This window comes from Biomphalaria glabrata, chromosome 5 (genome assembly GCF_947242115.1).
Source record: "Biomphalaria glabrata chromosome 5, xgBioGlab47.1, whole genome shotgun sequence".
NCBI classification, from domain to species: Eukaryota; Metazoa; Mollusca; class Gastropoda; family Planorbidae; genus Biomphalaria; species Biomphalaria glabrata.
This window is the reverse complement of record NC_074715.1, coordinates 45074869-45096895: the sequence shown is the minus strand read 5'-3', so window position 1 is coordinate 45096895 and position 22027 is coordinate 45074869. Positions and strand designations below refer to the sequence as shown.

At 33.5% G+C, this 22027-nt stretch overlaps 2 protein-coding genes across 8 annotated transcripts in view; one reads left to right on the top strand and one right to left on the bottom strand.

Annotated features, from left to right (window-relative positions):
- The window catches only part of LOC106060710 (cytosolic carboxypeptidase 6-like), a 72243-nt gene extending 64020 nt beyond the window's left edge, over nucleotides 1–8223 (top strand). The window contains exons 10-12 of the mRNA XM_013218698.2: nucleotides 4275–4384; nucleotides 5389–5590; nucleotides 6479–8223. Of these exons, the coding sequence (XP_013074152.2) occupies nucleotides 4275–4384; nucleotides 5389–5590; nucleotides 6479–6521 (355 nt within the window). The 3' untranslated portion in view covers nucleotides 6522–8223. The remainder of the gene's footprint in view (nucleotides 1–4274; nucleotides 4385–5388; nucleotides 5591–6478) is intronic.
- A 17-nt stretch (nucleotides 8224–8240) lies between these two features.
- LOC106060737 (acyl-coenzyme A thioesterase 13-like) lies at nucleotides 8241–21951 on the bottom strand. Of its 7 annotated transcripts, none has more exons than XM_056029141.1 (4): nucleotides 21808–21951; nucleotides 13485–13700; nucleotides 12693–12877; nucleotides 8241–12016 (listed from the first exon to the last, which is right to left on the bottom strand). In XM_056029141.1, exons 2-4 carry the CDS (start codon nucleotides 13581–13583, stop codon nucleotides 11863–11865), a joined length of 438 nt encoding a protein of 145 aa, XP_055885116.1. In that variant the 5' UTR covers nucleotides 13584–13700; nucleotides 21808–21951; the 3' UTR covers nucleotides 8241–11862. The 7 variants fall into 7 exon arrangements, with proteins under 7 accessions (XP_055885116.1, XP_055885117.1, XP_013074177.1 ...); XM_056029142.1 differs by lacking the exon at nucleotides 21808–21951 and adding an exon at nucleotides 16923–17080; XM_013218723.2 differs by lacking the exon at nucleotides 21808–21951 and adding an exon at nucleotides 16772–16916.
- Nucleotides 21952–22027: the final 76 nt, after the last annotated feature.

Genomic DNA, 22027 nt, shown 5'->3' with positions numbered 1-22027 from the left:
ATCTAACAGGTGTCTTGGTTCAAGAAGAAACCCAAAGGTATCCATTTTCTTTCCAGCCTTTGAAAATGCCCTTCATCTCCATATGAAATCTGTCCAGCACGTTGCAGTTCTATTGACAGTCCTACATTAGAACTCAACTTCCCATCAAGTATTTTCTTTCTTCTATAGCTTTTATATAGCGTTACTTTCATGCTTATAGCATGCTCAGAGCGCTTTGGTCCAATCTAGGAGTTGGTTTTCCGTTCTGCCTTTAGGCGCTCAGTAAACGCAACTCTGCCCGAGTCGGGTGTCGAACCTCGAGTCCCCTTCTAGGTAGCCAAGACAAGCCAAGTTCAAGCGCACTTAGCCTCTCGACCACACTTCCCACAGGGATTACAGGGAATCCATAGTATTCACTACCTTCTTTTGCTTTTTTGATGGATTGGGTTTTTGTCAGTTTTTCATCATTTTGCAGAAAGAATGAAAGGGTACTAATTTCTTTAGCAGCTTTCCATATATGCAGTCCAGACTTTTGTAGTTTCTTCCGAACTATATTAATTGGGAGCAAGAGCTTTGACCAGAATTCAAGATAGGCAAAAAATTCTTAATTTTCCACTGCATGAAGAAGATTCTGTTCTAATATTATATGGTACTACGTCATTGTTGGTTGTTTATGTTTTGTGCGCAAACAAAAGGATTCAGAGCATGCAAAAGTGGGAAAGATCCATATCTCGTTATGCTCGAGTATAGAAATATTCCGATTAGTGGACTGCCGTATTCACCATCACAACTGGTGACGAGTAGAAGACTCAGGGAATCATTCAAACTGATCCCAAACTATTTAAACCATCGGTAGCTGAAAATGCAGAGACATTACTCAACGAACGACAGATGAAAAGCAAAGTGAAATACAATGCAAAAGCAAGACTACCTAAAGATTATTCTGTCGGAGAGTTCGTCTAGGTCAAACATGGCAAAAAGCAGTTGTCATAAAAAACATTCAGCACCCAGATCTTACATCATAAAGACAAACGATGGAAAAACATACAGAAGAAATCAACGCTTTTTGAATAAGAGTTTCGATGAAGACATCTCTGGGTACTATGATACCGATGGAGACAATGAACTGTAAACTGTTGGAACAAACGAAACAGACAGTTATAGACCAACGTCTAGAGAACTTGTTGTGCCAGTCAAGACAACCAGAAGTGGACGAATTGTCCTAGTAGACAGGGCCGGCCTTATGCCACTGCAGCCTATGCGGTCGCAGTGGGCCCCGCGCTTTCATAGGACACGCGCTAATTCTAAGTGTACATTATTAAATTAAACCATTATAACGTATATAAAATAACAGGGTTTTCGTGACCTCCTGATTTTCCAGGGCCTCCAGGAAATCTCATGAAAAGGCAAAATATACGATAAAGTCCTGAACTTTTTTTGAATTTATTCAAATCTCCTGAAGAATAGATGAAATTGAAATTTTGGGGTGCCAATAAATAAAAAGTGGCATTTCGAGCTTTCATTTGATAAAAATGTATTGCAAAGACGAAAGTAGGCCTATTTTCTAATTAAAAAAAAATAATATTGACATTATGCTCATCCCTACCCAGACTAGACCCCGCGCGATCAGTTTTGCATAGGGCCCCCAAATGGTAGATATCACTCTTAAGAACTTTAAAAGGAAGGGTGTGATAATAACTTCGAAAGGAAGGATGTGCTAATATTATATGATATTACGTTATTGTTTGTTGTTTATGTTTTGTGCGAAAGCAAAAGGATTAGATGGAAATAAAAATAGAGTTTCCATTGGATTGAGGAAAGATGAATAGAGGGGTAATAACTCGAGTGTGAAGTTTAATTCTGAAATTAAAGACGCCAAACCCTAATAATGGACCATTCTTGCATTATTAAGAATAACTTTTGGATCTGTTATACTCGATTCTGTAAATTTTGCTTCAAGGTTAATTAGTGTAGCCATAAAATACTCGCCATTTAGATCTATTATTAGTAAAGGTAACAAGATACCTGGAATTCGCTGTATATCATGCATATATTCGTGGCAACAAAGTTTAAAATGTAAAACTAACTTTAAAAAAAAACTTTGATCTCTGTGGGAAAAAATATTTTTAAAATGTCAACAAAGTCAACGTACTGATAGACCTAGATCTAGGTTTAGTCTTTGTGATAAATTTTTAATCCATAAATGTTGAAAAAAAAAGACACCCGTTGACACTATTTGTCAATCAAATATATTAATGTATGTATTTACAAATAAATTTCGGACACCCATTTGGGGGCCCCCCCTAGGTGGGGGCCCGGGGGGATTTTAAATTTCTCCCCCCCCTCCCCCCCCCTTAGTTACGCCACTGTGTTAAACATAGTTTTAATAAGAAGACCAATTAGGTGTTTTTGCCGTATAGATTTTGTATTTAAGTTAGTTGTGTAATTATGTCATTTAACATCGTATCGTAATATTATGTGGGTTTTAAATATGTCCAAAACCAAAATGAAACAATGATAGAAAAAAAATTGTTATATAATTTTCTGTTGACACACAAAAACAAGTCCCATCATTTTTGTTTACAGTTACCCCCCCTCCTTTGTGAAGCTGACGACCTTATGTAGGAGTGATGACTTTGTTCTTCATAACTAACGAATGGTAGATAGAAAAGAAAAAGGAGCATTTTTACCTCGCCCCGATTCCCCCCTCCCTGAAAAAAAAATCCTGGTTACGCCTATGTATAAATCTACTCCCTGTTTGGTGATATAGATCGAGACTTGGAACATTAAAAGGCAGTAGTCTATAATACTGAATCTAGTTAGAGATATGCTATAGATCAAATTCTAAAGAAAATCGTTAGATCCGTGTCCACGACCAAGGCAGGTTTAGGTTCCACCCATGAAGCAAGGAAATAAGAGGAATGATACGAAAATATTTAATGTATCACCAACTAGAAGTAAATGAATGTGAAATACTTTTCACTTTTTTTTTATTGCGCTATTCACATCTTGTAAGCCTGGACCTCTTACAGTGAGCCTTCTAGTTTTTTTTTTTCCCCGCTAAAGAAGTTCTTTATCTGTTGTTTGTTTTTTTCAATATTTGAAAGTCGCCGGAATTCCAACGTTGCCGATCAGAGCAACTATCTCGTTTTCACTTCCAGATTCAGAGATAAGACTGATTTATCTTTGCTCTTAGTGTTTACTAAAGGAAACGCCACTTGTCTTGCCTTAATTGGACTTGGTGCTTCGATGCTTATAACTAGATCCAAGTTGGTTACAGCATTTAGAGAACTCGCGAGTTTTTTGTTCTTTTAAAGTGATGCTACATTACCTTTGTTCTATGTTGTATTCAACTGATGCTATCTCGAAGCTATTAAAATATCGAATTTTGTTCAATTCCATCATTATGCAAGGCTAGGCCGCATGACAAACGAAGAGATTAGAAACAGGATTACAAATGCTATTGGACCCCACGATCACCTGCTAACTACTGTCAGAAAAAGGGAAACTAAAACTTCATATCAAAGGTCCAAAGGGCTTGCAAAGATCTTCCTTTAGGAAACAGTACCAGGAAAAAGAAGAAGAGGCAGACAAGGAAAGCGTTGGGAAGACAACCTAAAAGAATGAATGGGCCTGTCAATGAAAGAGTTTCTATCCAAAGCAACAAACAGAGAGGAATGGAGAAAGACGTTTAACAGATCATGTGTGATTCCCCAACAGCTCAACAGACTAAGGGATAGGTGAAGCGGAAAATCTTAAATCTTTTTTTTTATATGCCGTCTATAATGAGCCATCAGAATTCTTTGTCATTCCCAATGAGACATAAAAACTGTGATACAGGGCTCAATACGTGTTCTTAACAATTTCAAAACACAAAGTATATTTTATAAGCTACTGTTAGGTCTAGGACATGACGGAAGTGCTGATAGATTTGTGTGCTTATGCCGACGTAGGCTGTATGTGGACATCTCGGGGGAATATGTTTGAAACTGTGATCTAATCCGTGTCAATAAGATTTTCAAAAAAGAATGTCGGGTTCTTATTTACTCAAAGTATTTGGTGTTAGAAATGAAATAGTTAAGCCAGAGAGAGAGAGAGATGGAGAGGAACGCATACATTCTACATAATATGTATAACTTAACAGCCATTGAATATCGGTGTGTTGGGAAAGGTGAACCGCCTACTTTATATGGATAGGCCTAGTGGATATAAAAAATACCTCTTTAAATGTGGGTCAAAACAAATCTTTGTGTTTCTTCTGTTATAATCCATTCATTTTTTTTCCTATCCTACAGGACGTTGGGCAGTTGCCTCGATGAATCTCACTGCTACACACTTGAAGTTTCGTTTTTTAGTTACCAGACCAACACTACTGGGCAGTCTATGCCTTACACGGAAGAGGCTTGTATCCTTTAAAACACAGACTAGTACATCTATCTATCACAACAGTGCTCTCCAACTGGTACATCTATCTATCACAACAGTACTCTCCAACTAGTACATCTATCTATCACAACAGTACTCTCCAACTAGTACATCTATCTATCACAACAGTAGCCTACTCTGCAACTAGTACATCTATCTATCACAACAGTACTCTCCAACTGGTACATCTATCTATAACAACAGTACTCTCCAACTAGTACATCTATCACAACAGTACTCTCCAACTAGTACAAGAAGTTAGGCTGCAATAGTAATGGAAAGTGTTGACTGTAGAGTAGAGCAGTTACTTGTCAAAGTTAAACTCCTGATTTAGAGTCTTCCTTTGTAGATGTTCAGGATTTTTTATCTATATTTTTTCCTAGTGAAAGTAACGGGGGTTTGTCATTTTGGGTGGTTGGCATTAAGTCATCAAAAAAAAAACATTTCACTTAGAAATGAAAACTTTGTCATTGGTGCTATATTTAAGTGTTATCCCGCGTGTAATGACATCACCAATGTGTAGAAATACTCGTGTAGGACAACGTACTATCTCTAGAGGACCTGATGGTCCATGGGCAGATGATATCCTAAATTTTTAAACTAGAGACTCGATACCTATATAGATTTTAAAAGGTTTTAGGTTTACCTCGCAGCATGCTAGAGTTAAGATTTTGGTTGTGGTGTTTTTTTTTTCCTTAAATCGTCCCTCACACTCGCAGAAGCAGAAGTTCTGGATCTGGGTTTTCTAATATTTATTTGTGGTTGTGGGGAAGTCTGTCAACTTCTAGGTTATTCTCCCAACAGCACTGTTATAGTTTGCTTTGCTTAATGTATTTGTGTGACTTTAATTAACAGTTTGATGTCTAAAAAATATGACAACTAAAAGTTGTTGAATTGGATCCTGATAAAAGATTACGTTTGTTGTTGTTGTTTTTTTGTCCTCCTTTGTTCTACGGATGACATTTTCTTTAAGAATTGTCTAAGATATGAAACTAGGTCGCAATGTTGCTAGAACGTTCCTGGACTACTACAAGTTGGTTGGGTATATAAGTATCAAACCCAGTAGCGGGCTGACTCCTAAGCCATCAAGCCAACTGAGCAGAAGTCAAGAAAAGTATCACAGTTCGGAGAAGTCCTCCAGTGAACCGCTGTTTAAGTCCCAGGGAGAAAATGTCAGTGCTAACAAGTAAGCTGAACATATTTGTCTTATTCAAGTGCATACTGCTTCCAGACCAACATTAGAATAAGGTCTCTCTAACATTTAGAGAATGCGATGAATTTCACTATGTGTGCATGTGATAACACTTGAGTAATGCAACAATGATGTTGACACCATGAATTCAAAGATTGTTTCGTTGAACTCATAGGCCTGAACACAAAATAAGAATAGTTTAAACTAGCAGATATTCTAATTACGTTTGTATTTCTATTTCAAGCGAACTGAAAATTTTAAAAAGTTTTGAGTTTGTGATGTTTTCATATAATAATAATAATAACATATATGTTTGTGTAAAATGAACTAAAAATTTTGATTTTGAATAGAGTTTTATCATTTCTTTGGCCTTGTTAGTTCTAAATCTAGTAGCTTTTTTTTTTAAGGTTAAAGTACTTTTGCTTTTCATTCATCCAATGAAAATATCCGAGAAGGACAACCCTTTTCACAGTTTAGCCAACCACCCTTTGCCCACACAAGCAATTCACACATCAGTTGTGGTCTTTAAGGAATCCTTTGCCTCTAACAGTGAAACATTCCAAGATGGACACTTTTTATGTTTTAAAAAAGTGTTGAACAGAAACCTTTTCGCTTGTTTGCAAACTGCCACTCTCAAGTTTTATTGAATGTCATATTTAAAGTACTTAGTTATTCTATGGACAAGGTAGTAAAAAAAAATATTAAAAAATATTAATTTTCGATAGCCTCTAGTTGAAAGAATTCATTAGGAGTGAACAAGGATCATGGTTTTTATCTGTTTTTGAAACTTTTAAAAAGGATAAATAGAAGTAAAGATTTTACAAAATGACTGCATGTTTTTCTTTTTTAATTTTAAAAACAGAATTAAACATATTGTTTCAGGTCAGACAAAAAGACAGATCGATTGGGCAGAAAGTCATCCTAGCTCAATAGAATTCATCACTTTCTCTCATCACCAGTCCTAGACTTCTAATGTGTCACAGCATTTAGCAAAGTAACTTTTTTTTTTTTCAATACTGATAGCAAAAAAAAATGTCTGTACAATACTATAAAAAAAAGATTTTGGTCAAAACAAAGTTTCTGATTCTGAAGTACTGTATCAGAATGGATATGTACATACACTGATACAATTGTTGCTCCAAAGATGTCTATAATTCTAAAAAGGATCATTTATTTTTACAATACATTAGTATATAACTATGTTTGAAGGATATTTGGCTATGTGAATTGTACCCACTTTTAGCCCATCACTCCTACTGGAATAGTGGCCAAAGGTTAGTATTTCACATCTAGTATGTGGTAAGCTACACTTAATGATTTCATGTTTGCTTGATAGAAAGTGTCTGGAACCCCATTTAGTTAAGACTAACCTAAAACACATATCAATAATTCTATTATATTGGAAGTGGAAGAACGTCCAATGTGTAATATGGATGCAGCCTCACTGTGGAGTCTCAAGTTCACTGTGGAGTCTCACGTTCACTGTGGAGTCTCAAGTTCACTCACTTTTAGTACAGAAAATTAAAAACTGATTGACATTTAATTCACCTCAAGAACTACATCTTTTTATGCACTGGTGGAGGTCATCAAACTTTTTATTGCATTAGTCAGTTATCGAAATCAACTCATATTGTAATGACTTTACGCTGCCATTGATGTATCCGTAATAATATTAACTGTGATATTTTATTGAATATTTTTTTGAACAATGATATAAAGTAGGTGCCATTGTGTCTGCATATGCAGAAGTGTGTATAAAATGCTGATTGCATAGTTTCCTAGTCAGACAATGTTTTAAGAATATCAAAAAAAAAAGTCTTCCTAGTGCCAGATCATTCTTGTTTTGTTTTTCTGTTTTTGCTCATTTCATTTTACTGTTATCCCTTTTGTAAATGTGATCATGACAAACAAAAATTATCAAAAGAAAAATGGTATTGAGAACCAGAAAGTTTTTCTTTTTTTATTTTATTGAAGTTGATTACATCTAATGTTTCAACTAATCAAAAGTTAATAATTAACAAGATTTTTAAACACAGGTAATCTTAATTGAAGCTGTCTCTTTTAACCTTAGAAACTCCTCCTACTTGTTAAGTTGTTAGCCTACTTAGCCTAGTGTTAGCTTCAACATGATTCTCTTTTCTATTTTGACAGCTTTTGTCTTTCATAATTGAGTAAACTAATGCTGAAAACTAGATCTAAAGGTTAGATTTCAATGGATTATATATACGCAGAAAAGAATGCCAACTATTTGTTTATTGTTTTTTTTTTCGTCCTCAATGAAGTTTCAAAGTTTATTTTATGAAACATAATCAGTCTGTAAGAAAACTATTTATATGTTTGTAGCTGATCATACAGAAAGAGTTGGGGGTTTTTGTGTGTGTGTGTTTTAAATGTTTGGTAACATAGTAGTGGTATCTCTTCTAAATATTGTAACTCACTGTGATATAGACCTGTATGTAATTAAAGGATGATACTCAATATTTTGTTGGTGTTGTTTTGTTATTAGTGTGCATCAGCACAAAGTTTAGATTGATTTATTATTGAAGTATATTGAAATTTTATAATCCTTAAGATTATTATTTGAGAGTAAATGTTACTGAAGATTGCAGGGATAGAAGATAGCAGGGATAGAAGATAGCAGGTGAAAAAAAAAAGAACAAATGCTACAAGTTCATGCAGCCCATCAACAGGAGTTGGTGCTCAAACATTCTCACAAATTATTCAAGCTATTGTTCAGTGATCACAAAGACAAGATCATCAGCTGGTTGGACAAGGGGAAGGAGTGCACCAGCCTAGCTCTCGATACACCGATGTGGGTAGCTTCTGACTGGAAGGAGTAGAAACCATGGTTACCTCATTGACGATAAAAAGATAATTGTGACTACGACTAAAGACGTCTGAGTGACAAATATCTTGCGAAGTGTGATAAATGAATAGTCATAAACATAACATGATAAATAGAATGATATTAAAAAAATAGAAATAAACAGTTTACTATTTGTAAATAAATAAAACAGTATCTGCATAAAAAAATATAACTTTTTTTTTCTTCATATTTTTCAATCTCTACAAGGAAAGCATAGGGTAAATGTACATGACAATTAAAATAAACTTGTAGATCATGAGGACTAACCAAAGAGGCATAAGTAACACAGAGAAAAGTACAAAAAAGATCAATCAAGGTTAAGTATAATAGGCCTAAATGCCTAATCACATACAACTAGTTCTAGTGATCATTGGCACGAACTGAATAAGGTTCTCATTTATAAATTAACAAATTGTAGATCTGTGTTGGCAGTTTTAAAAAAGCTCATAACACACCTATTAAGTACCCTACTAAAAGCAACATTTATAAATAAATAGCATTTACAAATTGGCATGTAATATTTTTTTAATGAAAGGGAAATAACTCCATGAATTCTATGTTCTCTCCTGCCGGTTTCATGTTCAAATGTATAAAAGCATGGAGATATGATCATGTTATTTGGCAAAGTTTGAGATCCAGGCATTCTAGAGAACTACGTCCGCAGAGAATAAAATGTCAACATTTGAGAGATGTTTATAATAAGAAGAAAAAATTAACAGAATATCAGAATAAAATAATAAAATACATTTTGTTTTCAGATAATCAAATAAATTCTTTAAACGTATGACTTTATAGACTAGTTAAAGAAAAACTACATAATTTAAAATATCATACATACTTAGAGAGTCAAAATGCCAACATGTAACAGAAGTACATTGTAATTTATTATACAAGTACTCAAGCAGTACTCTTCATCTGAAAAAGTATGTTAGTTTTTTTTCTGAACACAATATAAATACACACCCAACCAGTTGCCTTTATTTATAGAATAAAGAGATTATCTTTTTAAAAAGGAAAAAATGTCTGGTACTTCTACCTGATGCCTATTTCAGCTGTGTAGTTTGTATGCATTTTCAATTCTTACACCTAGTAAAACATCTTTAGATAGTTAAAATATTGTGATACTAACATTAACTTTGTAGATAAAGAGAGCTTCATAAATAGTTCCTTCATTTAAGAGAGAAATGCCTAGATAGTCTTATGTTTGACACAGCATAATAAAAAGCTCCAGCATTCATTTTTTAGTAAATTGTTTGATATTGTTCTGGTTTTGTGAGTGATGTAACTTTCCATAAAGCCTTGCTATCTTTAAAAAACAAATTGTATTATTTGAGACTGCTTACAATTTTTTTACAAATAAATCCCCCTAACAGCAAAAATTAAATTCAGAAAATACCAATGGTTTCAATGCAATTCATTTATTTTAAACACCTTTTTTTTTTCAGCTCAGCTAATACAGGTTATTTCAAAATGTATTGTCATGACTAGTAAAGCTCTTGTATTTATGTGCGTGTTACATCTTGTTCTCAATCAATGGCACAATGAACATCCTAGATTATGTTAAATATTTCAGAACAAAATAGCAATGAAGCTTTGAATCAACTTCAACTTCTTGATTTTCACTGTCATCACGTTTCAGAATTTTTACATTTAAATGGTTCCTTCTTTGTATTCATATTTAATTTGGTTACATCATTCATTTTTGTCAGGGAAATATATTTGAAAACAAGTAATTAAAAAAAAATATTTTCTATAAATTTGTTTATGTTCAAACTTATTTGTTGAGCCATGTTTGCAACTCAGATTAAATATCCTGATGTTTTCACAAAATGCTTTCATTTTAATACTGTATGTAATGGACAGCTACTGTATTTATCCAGCAAAATAATGTTGCAACTAAAACACTTAAGATGAATTCCACACTTTTAAGAACAAGACAAAACTATTCAGCATACTGGCAAACAGTAAGATTAGACCAAGAAATTTGTTATCAATAACATATTTAATATGATTTTACTCAGCATTTCTAATAACAAGGGAACTTCAACAACTTTTGTTTTCCTTTAATGACTCCCAATCTTGGCAGTGCAAGAGTATAATTATTAGTTTATGTTTTAAATAGTAATAATATCTTTATTATCCTTGAGGACATTTTTTTTCACAATAGTACATTACACATAACTAAAATCTTACAATGCTGCTAAACAAAATGTACATTCATATTCAAACTAGAAAACTATATGTGGAGTTGAAATACGATAGTCACCTTTTATTCAATAATATAATTGTCTAGGGCGCACAAGTGTCTGTTATGATCAGTGAACTTTTTCAATCAGAGCTGCAATTGTAAAAGGTCAATACCATGACTAAGTAAAGTTAGTACATGTTTTAAAAATCCTTTTAGTTTCCTTAAGAATGCTCTTCTTGAAAAAGTGTCATGGTGGAGCTTAATCATTGCAAATTATCTTACAAACATCATTTAGAATATTGTTTTGTTTCCTTTTATTTTTAATGTTCTAACTGCCAAACCAGGCAGAGATGTTGAAACTTACAAATAGAATCTTCAGCAAAGATATGTTTTGTTGGATCTGAAAAGTTCCGAAAGTAAATTCTAAACATTTATTTTCACTTGAGGGAAGTTATAAACAATAAATAATACTTATTTTAAAAGAAATTATAATAATAAAAAGCAAGAGATCATTAATTAATCAGAATATTTTATATTAACAAAGGTGGTTGTAAAATTTTGTCATAAAAACTATTGCCATACAGAATGCTGACCATAATTTTGCTTTATAATAGAATCAATGATGCGAAGAAAAAAATTAGTAAGTGGGAAAAAAATGGAACAAAAAACAATGCAGATTTTAAAAAGGAAAAAAAAAGAAACATTAAGTCTGTTTCGAAATACAATTGAAAGTAATAATTCTGGGTTAATGTAGTTACAAAAGAAAGGAAATATTTGACTTTTTCCTTTTTTAAATTTAAAAATTTTTCCAATGGCTTGGCTTTGAAATTTTAAAAATGTTCATAACAAACATTTCTGAAGTCAATGAACAAAAAAAATCTAAGACAATGTACATAGTTTTTTTTTAAAGAAAAAGAAAGTAAAGACATTCATAACAAAGGTTAATTTCAAGACTACATACTAGTGTAGCTACATTTTTACTGTGACAATTATGCAATAATAACAGTTTAACCTATGAACTTCAAACAATATTTTTTATCTAGCTATGCAGAAATATGAGTTTACTAGCTCAGAAACTGGGTGTTATTGTCTTCAGTCACCATTACATCAGCCCACAAACTTTTGTTCTAACAATATTTTTTATCTAGCTATGCAGAAATATGAGTTGACTAGCTCAGAAACTTGGTGTTATTGTCTTCAGCTACCATTACATCAGCCCACAAACTTTGTGTGTCGTCCTTGAGCTACTAGTTGACCAGTTGCTTTATTTTTAATGTCCACACTGCTGAAGGCTATCCTGCTACCACAGCTAAGTGTTTTTGCTGAGATTTCCAAGACATCTTCAGGTTTCACGGGCTTTAGAAAACTGTAGAAGAAAAAAAAAAGAGAATGCCAGTTAAAAAATGCTAATACAAACAATAACCGTTCACTAAAGTTCAAGAAACCACAGTGATTTCTACTGGGAAAGACTCATTTAAGACTACCTAAAATAAAGAAATATTTAAGAATGCTGGTCATGTATGCGCTCTGGATTTTTGTTTCCATGGTCCCGGGTTCAAACCTTGCCATCCTCCATCCCATACCATCCTGTGCGAGGTTTGGGCTAGGATATAATAATCTTGGAATCTGAAGAACAGCTGATACATGTATACCAAATCAAACCTTAGACTATGCTGAAGAGATATATAATAAATATAAATATATAATAAAACAGTTACTTAATGTAATTATAACAGCTTTTTTTTTCCATAAGAATTTTAAAATTAAAATATCACAAACTGTTTAAAATTATTGCACATATCATAGTCTGACACAAGGCCTGTGACCTATCATTATTTCAAAATGTATTAATAGCAAAGGCAGAAAATATGTCTATAAAAGTATTTTTAATTTATGACATATCAAGAGAAATATTAACTGCCAGATAAAACATCATCTGTTACAAAAATGTGTGTTCTATGATGAAAAAAACATGTTTCACAAAAAATTATTATAAATTGTTTAATTAAAGCTGTCTTTCACCAACTATATAAATAGCCTACCTTACATTTAGGTCAACACTGCTCCCCGGTTTTCCATTCCCCACTGTGAATAGTGCATAGGTTGAGACTGCATCAACCAATGATGCTGTTACTCCTCCATGAAGAGTACCTGCTGCATTTAACATGTTTGGACTGACTTGAAGCTCACAGCAGCACTGACCATTTCCTCCAGATACTACTTTAATCTATCCTTGTGACAAAATTTTGAAATGAAAGAAGTTTTTAGTACATTAATTATCTTGTTTGTACAGACAAATATCATTACTCAGACATTTAAAACTCACTTTATAATTGTTAATGGTTCACTATATTAGGTAAAGGTAAAGATCCAGAATGTTACTTCTATGTTTTCTCATTCTTTTTAACAATAACACCAAGAATGGCAATGCTAGATTTGTTATAAATTCCATTTCTCTAAAAATGGTAGGCTATGACCTAGCTAAATATATTTTCTGAAACTTACAAGGTGTAGGTAACAAAAAGGATAATTAAGCAAGTTTCTCTACAAAAAGTTTTTGTATAAATCATACAAGAACACACCAAAACTAAAATTCTATTTAACCTTGCTTAGACCTATATTAGTACATATTTCCTTAACTCTGGAAGAAAGGAAGAAGAACAGAATCAAAATAGAGCTGATTTATAGCAAATAAATATTTATATTTGACAATAGTAATATCATTAGTAAAATCAATATATTTAGAGGCACACCAGAACAGAAGACTTAAACATAAAGTAGCAATAACGCAACCTAAACGATGAGTACTACGTATAGTAATATATTCAATTCACCTTGTTAAATATGTTTTCAAAACCTTGAGTTTTTACACGATCTGCAACTAGAACTTTCATTGCTTCAAATGTCAATTTTCCTCCATTTTTTAAAGCCATGATGATAAATGTGATATTTGTCCTCTGATCTTGATTATATAATAAATAACACCTTTATCAATTAAGCCTAATCATCTAAGTAATCTAATATTCAATCACCATCACTTCGCAGAAAACCTGTAAAAAGAATGGAATATTTCATATACATTATTTTTATTGATTATTATAGATTTTAGAAAATCTGAACATATAGGTGAAATGATCCAGCTGTGTTACATAGTAATACACACTCCATTTTGTAGGTTATATTTCTAGATGTAATGATAAAGATCTAAAATTTATTACAATATTTTATAGATGCACAACTAACTATGTAGATCTAAGTGTAATGTCTTATCTTATATAATACTGATGTTACTTCAAAAAAAAAAAGATGATTACGTCCTAGGCGTCATGCATTTAGTCATGCATATTAACCAATGACCTAAATTCTGCCAAGTCACTGGTTTTCCTGGCTAGCTCAGGCAACCCATTCCATGCTCTAATAGCACTAGGGAAGAAGGAGCATTAGTACAAATTTGTCCTAGCATATTGAACGAGGAATGTGCCTTTATCTTTGTGTCTTTCTGAGTATTTTATTAGATTTTGTTTCTGTATTTGAGATTATGGTTCTATGTTTTATGTATAATTGCTACTTTACTATTGAGTCTTCTATCCTGAAGGCTTCCTAAATTTAGTGATTTTACTAAAGGTGTTACTTTATTCAATTATAAATATTTGTTTCTTATGAATCTTACTGCTCTATTTTGTGTCTGTTCCAGTTTCCTAATGTTTTCTTGAGTTGAGGGTTCCCAAAGAGAGGATGCATATTGTATTATTGGCCTAACCAAGGTTAAATAACATTTTAGTTTTATGTTCTTATTTGATTTATAGAAATTTCTTTTAATAAACCCTAATGCTTTGTTTCATTTTTTGATAGTTTCATCAATATGGGGATTCCAAGGCAGTTTTTCATTTATTATTACACGTAAGTATTTTGCGTTTTTAGTCTGTGTTACTGGTTTACCATGAATAAGATAAGTGGAATTTAATTTGTTTTAGTTTTTTTGTTACTCTTAATAACTGACATTTTTCTGGGTGGAAAGATTTGCTCCAATTTGATTCCCATTTCTGTAATATTTAATTCTCTATGTAAAATTTCTGTATCTTGTGTTGTTTTTATTGTTCTATATATTATGCAATCGTCTGCAAATATCAATGCATTAAAATATGACTTACAATTATCATTTTATAATGCAAGACTAATAAAGAAGAAGGCAGCAGGAGAACAATTTAGTTGCATATAATAGCGAATCATTAGGAAACATATGACTGTAATGGGCATGATGGTAATAAGATCATCTTTGTGTTAATCAAAATGTCTAGCAGAGGACATTTTATTTTTTGTCACACAAAAGTTGATTACAGAACAATGTATAATAGGCCTAATCAGGAAAATTTTGACCATTTAAGATAACAAAATCAAGAAGAATCATGTTAAGAAATGCATTTTTCAAAATGTTTTGATGCTATATTGTTGCAGACACCACTCAAGAAAATATACAGTATGTGTTTTAAAGGTCCTTATTAGAAGATGAAAAGGCATTTTTAAATATTTTAATCTGTTCAACATTGGTAATAATGTCATTTTACTTGGTTAATAATCTAACATGGATTGATAAATTTAATGAAATTACAACTTTATGTTTTGTCCCCTAAAATAGAAATTCTTCGGGTCCTTATTTCAGGACGTCTCTCCTCCTCCCTCCTTGAAAGGACCTTGCTCAATTTTTGATGTGTACTGTCCCATACAAAAACAAAGGAAATGGTCTAACAGAGCTTCTCTATGCCGGTGATTGTGCCCTGTGCCCGCTAGCTCTCAAAGAACATGATCTCCAAATTGCGGTCAACGATTTGGCATACACTGCCACCTCTTTTGGTTTCTTATATCTTATCTTATATATTACAGATGTTACTATAAAAAAGAAAATAATTACGTTCTTCACACTTCATGTGTCAATCTAGTCATGTTAATCAATTACTTAAACTCTGCTAAGTCATTGGTTTTCCTGGCTGATTCAGGCAACCCATTCCATTCTTTAATGGCACTGAAGGAGCACTTATGCAAATTTGTTCTAACGTATGGAATAAGAAATGTGCCTCTATTTTTGTGTCTTTCTGAGTATTTCATTGGGGTTTGTTTTTCTATTTGTAAATGTAGGTCTAAAAGTTAACAGATGACCTTTTTTTTTTACATCATCTGCCCTATAGATCGCAAGGTTTGAAAGGGGAACTTTACTTTTTTTAAAATGTAAATTATGGTTAAATGTTTTATGTATTATTACTATTATAGTTTATAGCCTATAGCTACTTTGCCTGAGGAGTCTCATGTTCCAGAAGTCACCCAATAAAACCTGCTACTCAGACCCAAACATCACTGTCAATGGAACCTTTACATTTTTCCTTTAAGTGGTAATAGATTTAGATCTATATAATTTTGCTCTATTATTATAGATAGATTTACTAGTTCTATAGTTATATCTATTATCTATATAAAGTATATAGATTATAGATATCTATTATTATTAATAGAGTCTAGATAATAATAGATACTATATATAGACCTAGTCTAGATTAATTAGATCTATAGATTATAATTATAGATCTAGATCAATTTTAATTTTATTAGTAAGTCTATAGATATCTACTCCCTATAGTGCTATAGTATAGATTTAGAAAATTTAGATATAGACTCTAGATTAGGTAATAGGACAATGTCACTATAGACTATAGCGGCACTATAGGGCTATAGGGCAATAGCCGAACGAATTGGGCGTATAGTTTAATATTATAAGCTTCTAGATCTATAAGTAGGCCTAGATCTATATAATATATAAAATATAGATCTAGGCCTACTAGATTCTTGATCTAGCTAGATATTTAAATTAGATCTAGATCTACCTAGAATCTAGAATGACCTAAATCACTAAATCCTAAATTAGCCTAAATCTATCTGATAATATCTATCTAGACTACTATTCTAGATTGACTAGATCTAAGTTTTCCACACTTCACGACTTGACTTGTGATTCAAAACGTGACCCCATAAGTCATAAGGAAGGTGCCGTTCAAAACACAATATTGATAAGCAATAATATGGGGGCAGATTTTCAGTTTGTTTCCACACAAACTGAGTTTGTCTTTGTTACCTTGCTTTTTAGCTCTTTTATCTAGCAAAATGTGCATATCCTTCCGTTGTTACTTGACTTTCCCACAGCCAGCACTGTTACATTTAGGTTAGGAATATAATTATGCTGGCTGAAAAAAAAAAGCCATTCTAACTGCGACCACCTTTCTGACCTTTCATCTCACAAAAAAAATTGCCTTTGGCATACGTGGTCGTCCCCCATACATATGGGCCCTGAAAGCGTAGCTGTCGAACTATAAGCAGTCTCTCTATAGGCTACCGTCCATATATGGACCATACCGACATTCGCAAGACCATCGCTATATTTGTGGAGCGGTCTTGCCATTGTGTGTTCATGATGGAGCGCCAGTAGCGGCCTTAGGTGGTGGCAAGTGGGGCAACCGCCCCAGGTCTCGCGCCTGAGGTGGGCCCCGCGATCGGAGATTCCATTGTCATCGTCAGCTTCGATAACAAGATCAGTTCTGATAAACTAGGATATTTGATACCACATATTTTATGATTTGATATGATAGGCCTACCAATTACTATGTAAGCACTTAGCTTGATATTTTTGGTTTCGAAATACAGTTCAGTTTCGGTAAAGACAGCATCTTATGATTCTAAGAGGCTATACAAATAAAAAACGCGCTATTATTTTTGTCATTATTTTTTTTTAACTCTCGGATCTGCGAATGTCAATGAAATGAACTACTGTAGCTCCTATATAATAGGCCTACTTTGTTCTTATACCAAAGACCAACGACAGAGTATTGTGTTTTCCTTGTAATTTGTTTTAAGAAACATTTGACCTGTATAACTATTTTATAGTGTAAAATACATGCTTGACTAACCATGCCGATGTGCTATTTTCTTGTATGACCACTAAAAATACAACTAACACTATTGCATAACCGTTAAAGGCGCCAGGGAAAAAAACCTGGATGGTCTTGTCATTTTGGACTTTACACTCAGTACACTATGTAGGCCTACACGTGTACGTCTATCTGACCAGGTTGTTAAAAATCAGTCGGACACACCGTCTATTTACTTTCTGGGCAGGGAGGGTGTTTAACTATTTTAGTGTAAAGATATATATCTACGAACATGCTTGATTAACCATGCCATTGTGCTATTTTCTTTTCTGACCACTTGACAGCAAACACTATTGTAGCCTATAATATGCAATTTGAAAAAAAAACGCAGCGTGGTCTTGTAGTATCATCGACTACACACGTACAGTAGGCCTACATGTGTACGTCTAGCTGACCTGGTTGTTAAAATCAGTTGGACACAGTCTATAATATTTACTTTATGGTCTGAGAGGGTGTGGATTAAGATTTTTTTTTCTAGAGTTGGTTATCCTAAATGCTTGTAGATCAATATAGGCCTAACTGTCGATTTAGACTTTGATCTCAATAATATAATAAGTCTTAAGACTATAAAAAGGGTTTACTTGATGTTCCTGCAGTTAATAAATTATTGTTTGACGCAAATGAATTGATTAATTAAAACCACTAAATATTGACATAACTCACTAATCAGATTCCCACTATAAACAGAAATTAAACATCACCACTCGACTCACACAAAAATTTGGAACAACTCCATTCATAATATTGTATATAAGCTTTTGGCAAAAAATGTTTAACAAAATTTTATAATACAGCTACTTTCAATTGCAGATATTGACTCCCATAGCTTCTACCAGCATCTTACTTTATCCTCTTCAAATGCACACAAACAAAAAGTTGTTAAATGCATCATTTTTTTTTATACTCACAGTTATTGATATCACATGACCAGAAAACAGGGATGTGCGTTTCAACCCAGCCACATGTTGAAAAGTTGTACAAATTTTAATTAAACTTTTTAGTTAGTAAGTAAAAAAAATTAATTAAACAGCGATTTTAACTAAATTTTTTTTCTAGTTAAACAAAGGCCTTAATTATTTTATTTTAGTTAAACTAAAAGTTTCTAACTTTTTAGTTAACTTTTGCCCATCACTAACGATAGCTACTGGAGGTCAATTAGCAAACAAAGGCCACTGCTACTAGAAGCATCTTGGTAATAAACTTCATTTTGTAAATCACGTTAAGTGTCAGCGCTTTTGGATTTAGCTCTGAGAATGTCCAATGGTAGCACAATGGATAACATGATGCTAGAACTAATTACAAAAGAAAACTGCATTGGCGTGAAGTCTTAACAACAAGCATTTCGTGGCAGAACAGTTAAACGTTATGCGCCAAACAACGGTCAATTTTAGGCTTGGGTGAGATGCTGGCCTAATTCGACCCAACCATCTTCGACTCATTACGAACGCCGATGCTCACAGCCATTACTTTGAACATAAGATTCAAAATGAGGTCATGGACCTGATGGCGTCAGAAGTAAAAAGGAAAATTATAGGTAAAATCTATCAAGAAACATATATATATGTCACTTATATCGCATTTTGTGGATGCATCAGATAGAGATGTTAAGGTGAAGAACACTTTATCGAATTTCTAGATGTTGAAAACGCAACAGGAAAGGGTTTGTCAGAGGCTCTTATCGCAATGCTGGAGAACATTGGTCTGGACATCGCCGATTGTCGTAGCATGGGATATGACAATCGTGTGAACATGAAGGGAAAGCACCAGGACGTTAAAGACGCACATTACTCGTATTAATAATCAAGCATTTTACACTTCGTCCAGCTGCCATAATCTGAAATGTATTTTAGTAGACATGGCTAAATGCAACTCTCAAGCAGTTAAGTTTTTTTTTTTTATTTCATACAGAGAATCTATAAAGGTTTTGCGAACTATGAACAAAGAAGCTTCGAGTTTATTCTAAATTTAATCATAGGCCCTCATGATATGTTATTTTATTTGTTATGAATACTGTCAGCAAACTTTGCAATCTTCTGCAATACAAAGGCCTTCTTGCACTTTTTAGATAGTACCGGGACAGACACCGATTTCGCTGATGTACTGATCACAACAAAGAAAATAGCTTCTGGAATAAACGACGATCTGAAATTAAAAGGAACAAAAAGTCAGACGCAAGAGATAAAAACAATTTGATTAAGAGAGTAAAGAAGATTCAACATTTTCGCCAACAGCTTTAGAGGCGCAGGAGCCCGTTAGCGTGATGCGGTACGATATATATAGGAACCCGCATATGACACTCGCCCAGGGCCCCGCGCACAGCTAAGGCCGCCTCTGTGGAGCGCAGACATCTTTGGTGAAAGCGTTAACGAAGTTTTAGTCGCTATCTGTATAGTACCTATTATCAGATCCATACCTCTATAGCAGGCTTGATAAAACCGCTGCTTAGTAGACTTACATTTTTTTTTATAGCAAGCGGAGCGATTTATTCCGCCACACTCTCGTTTGGATGCTTTCATCACTAATGGTAATGGACAGACGGTTATCAACTTCTCTTAAAAGTGATATGCGTCATTTGATAATGTGCTTCCAGATATGAAAAATGGTCCTTCACGTTAAGAAGGTGTCCAAGAGCTAAAGTAGTCTTAGTTAAATTGCTTTCTGTATAACACCCATGTCTCAGATCCATATTGAAGGATTGGGAGAACCGCCGTTTGGTAGATAGGCCTATTGATTTTTGTACGTAGGCGGAGCGATTTATTCCCCCAAACTCTCGCCTTAAGGCGTCCAAAAGCACTACTGACCATGGCCAGACGGTTATCAACTTCCCTTGAAAGCGAGCCGCCATTTTGATACTATACTTCCTATTTATAGATATGTAAAGTGGTCTGTCCAATTAAGGTGATCTTTGGGGATGGGTTGATTTTATTGGGTGACTTCTGAAACAGGATTTCTGTTTTTCCTAGGTTTATTGTTAAACCAAAAGAAGCTTCAGCGCGCGCATAGTAGTTGACCGCGAGCTAGAGCTCATGTTCAGAGACAGCAAGTAGGGCGCAATCATAGGGAAAGAGATGCTCTGTCACGTCCATTTCCTTATTTTGGTTATGAGACAGTAGGCGCCAAAGATTGAACACAATGCCGGCTGAGAGGAACCTGACGGCTGACGTAGATATGCCTTAGTGCCTCATCTGACACAAAATTGCACCATTCTCTATGGGGAAGTGATCAGATTAAGTCAATATATTGTGTCTAATTTTGGCCTATTTGTCCCACACTTGGAAAAATATGGGCCTTGTAATCAAAACAAGACAAATTTTCCTTCGCTTTTTCTTCAAAGTGATTAAAAATATACCCGGCAGAGCCGCCGCTGCCTATTGTGCAATGTGTGCATTGCACGCAGGCGGCCAAATTAATGAAGAGAACGGATCATTATTCTAAATTAATAATTTACCTTTATTTTAAACTTTAAGTTAATAAAAAAAATTAAATATGATATATACATTTTTATTATTCCATTATCCCTTGAATTTCATACATTAATCTTTCTTCAAGTAGCCTATATACGTACTAATAACTTATTATAAATAGGCCTATATTATTATGATATAAGAAAAGAAATATAATGAAACAGTGTTTGAATCCATTGTTAGTGTTTTAGTAGGCCTATACACAAAAGTCACTGGCAGGGCCAACAACTTTACGAATTATTTGAAAAGTATAAAACCTGATAGATCTATTTCAATAGGCTACATAACAGAAAATAACAGAACCACATTTTATATTTATATTCTACATTGTTGTTTAAATTTTGTTAACAGCACGTGTAAGTTAAATTTAGCCTCCACAGCCCGCTGAAAGAACTTTTTTTTTTTCAAAATTAAAACATCTATTTGTTTTTTAAAAAATAATTAAGAAATACAGGTACATTCAGTCTGATTTACAAACGTTCGAATTTACCGGCTAATCTATTAGAGTAGTACGCTATATCTTCATTCGGTTATAAAGGAATGCAGTAATTCTAAAAGCAGGAAATGTCTGTTTCTTTTGTTATTATTTTTCCTCAATGGTGTTTTATTACACTTTCAAGTGTTATTTATTTTATAATTATATAGAATCTAGATAGCTCGCCCATGTCTAATTTAGGTCTTGCCCCGAAACTGTGCCAATCTAATTAATAAATTATTATTACATTTAATCGTTCGATAATATATAAATAGACTTGGATCTATATCTATCTTTCTTAGACTCTTCCATCCATATTTCTTGATCAAGATTCAAATTCAGGCAAAAAATTTAGAACTAGAATATTGCTAGCTTTTGTGGCAAGACAGTGGTTTATGATATCATTCTACGAGACTAGGCCAGATCTATCCGATCTAGACTAGATCTACTTCCTGTGAACCCCTTCT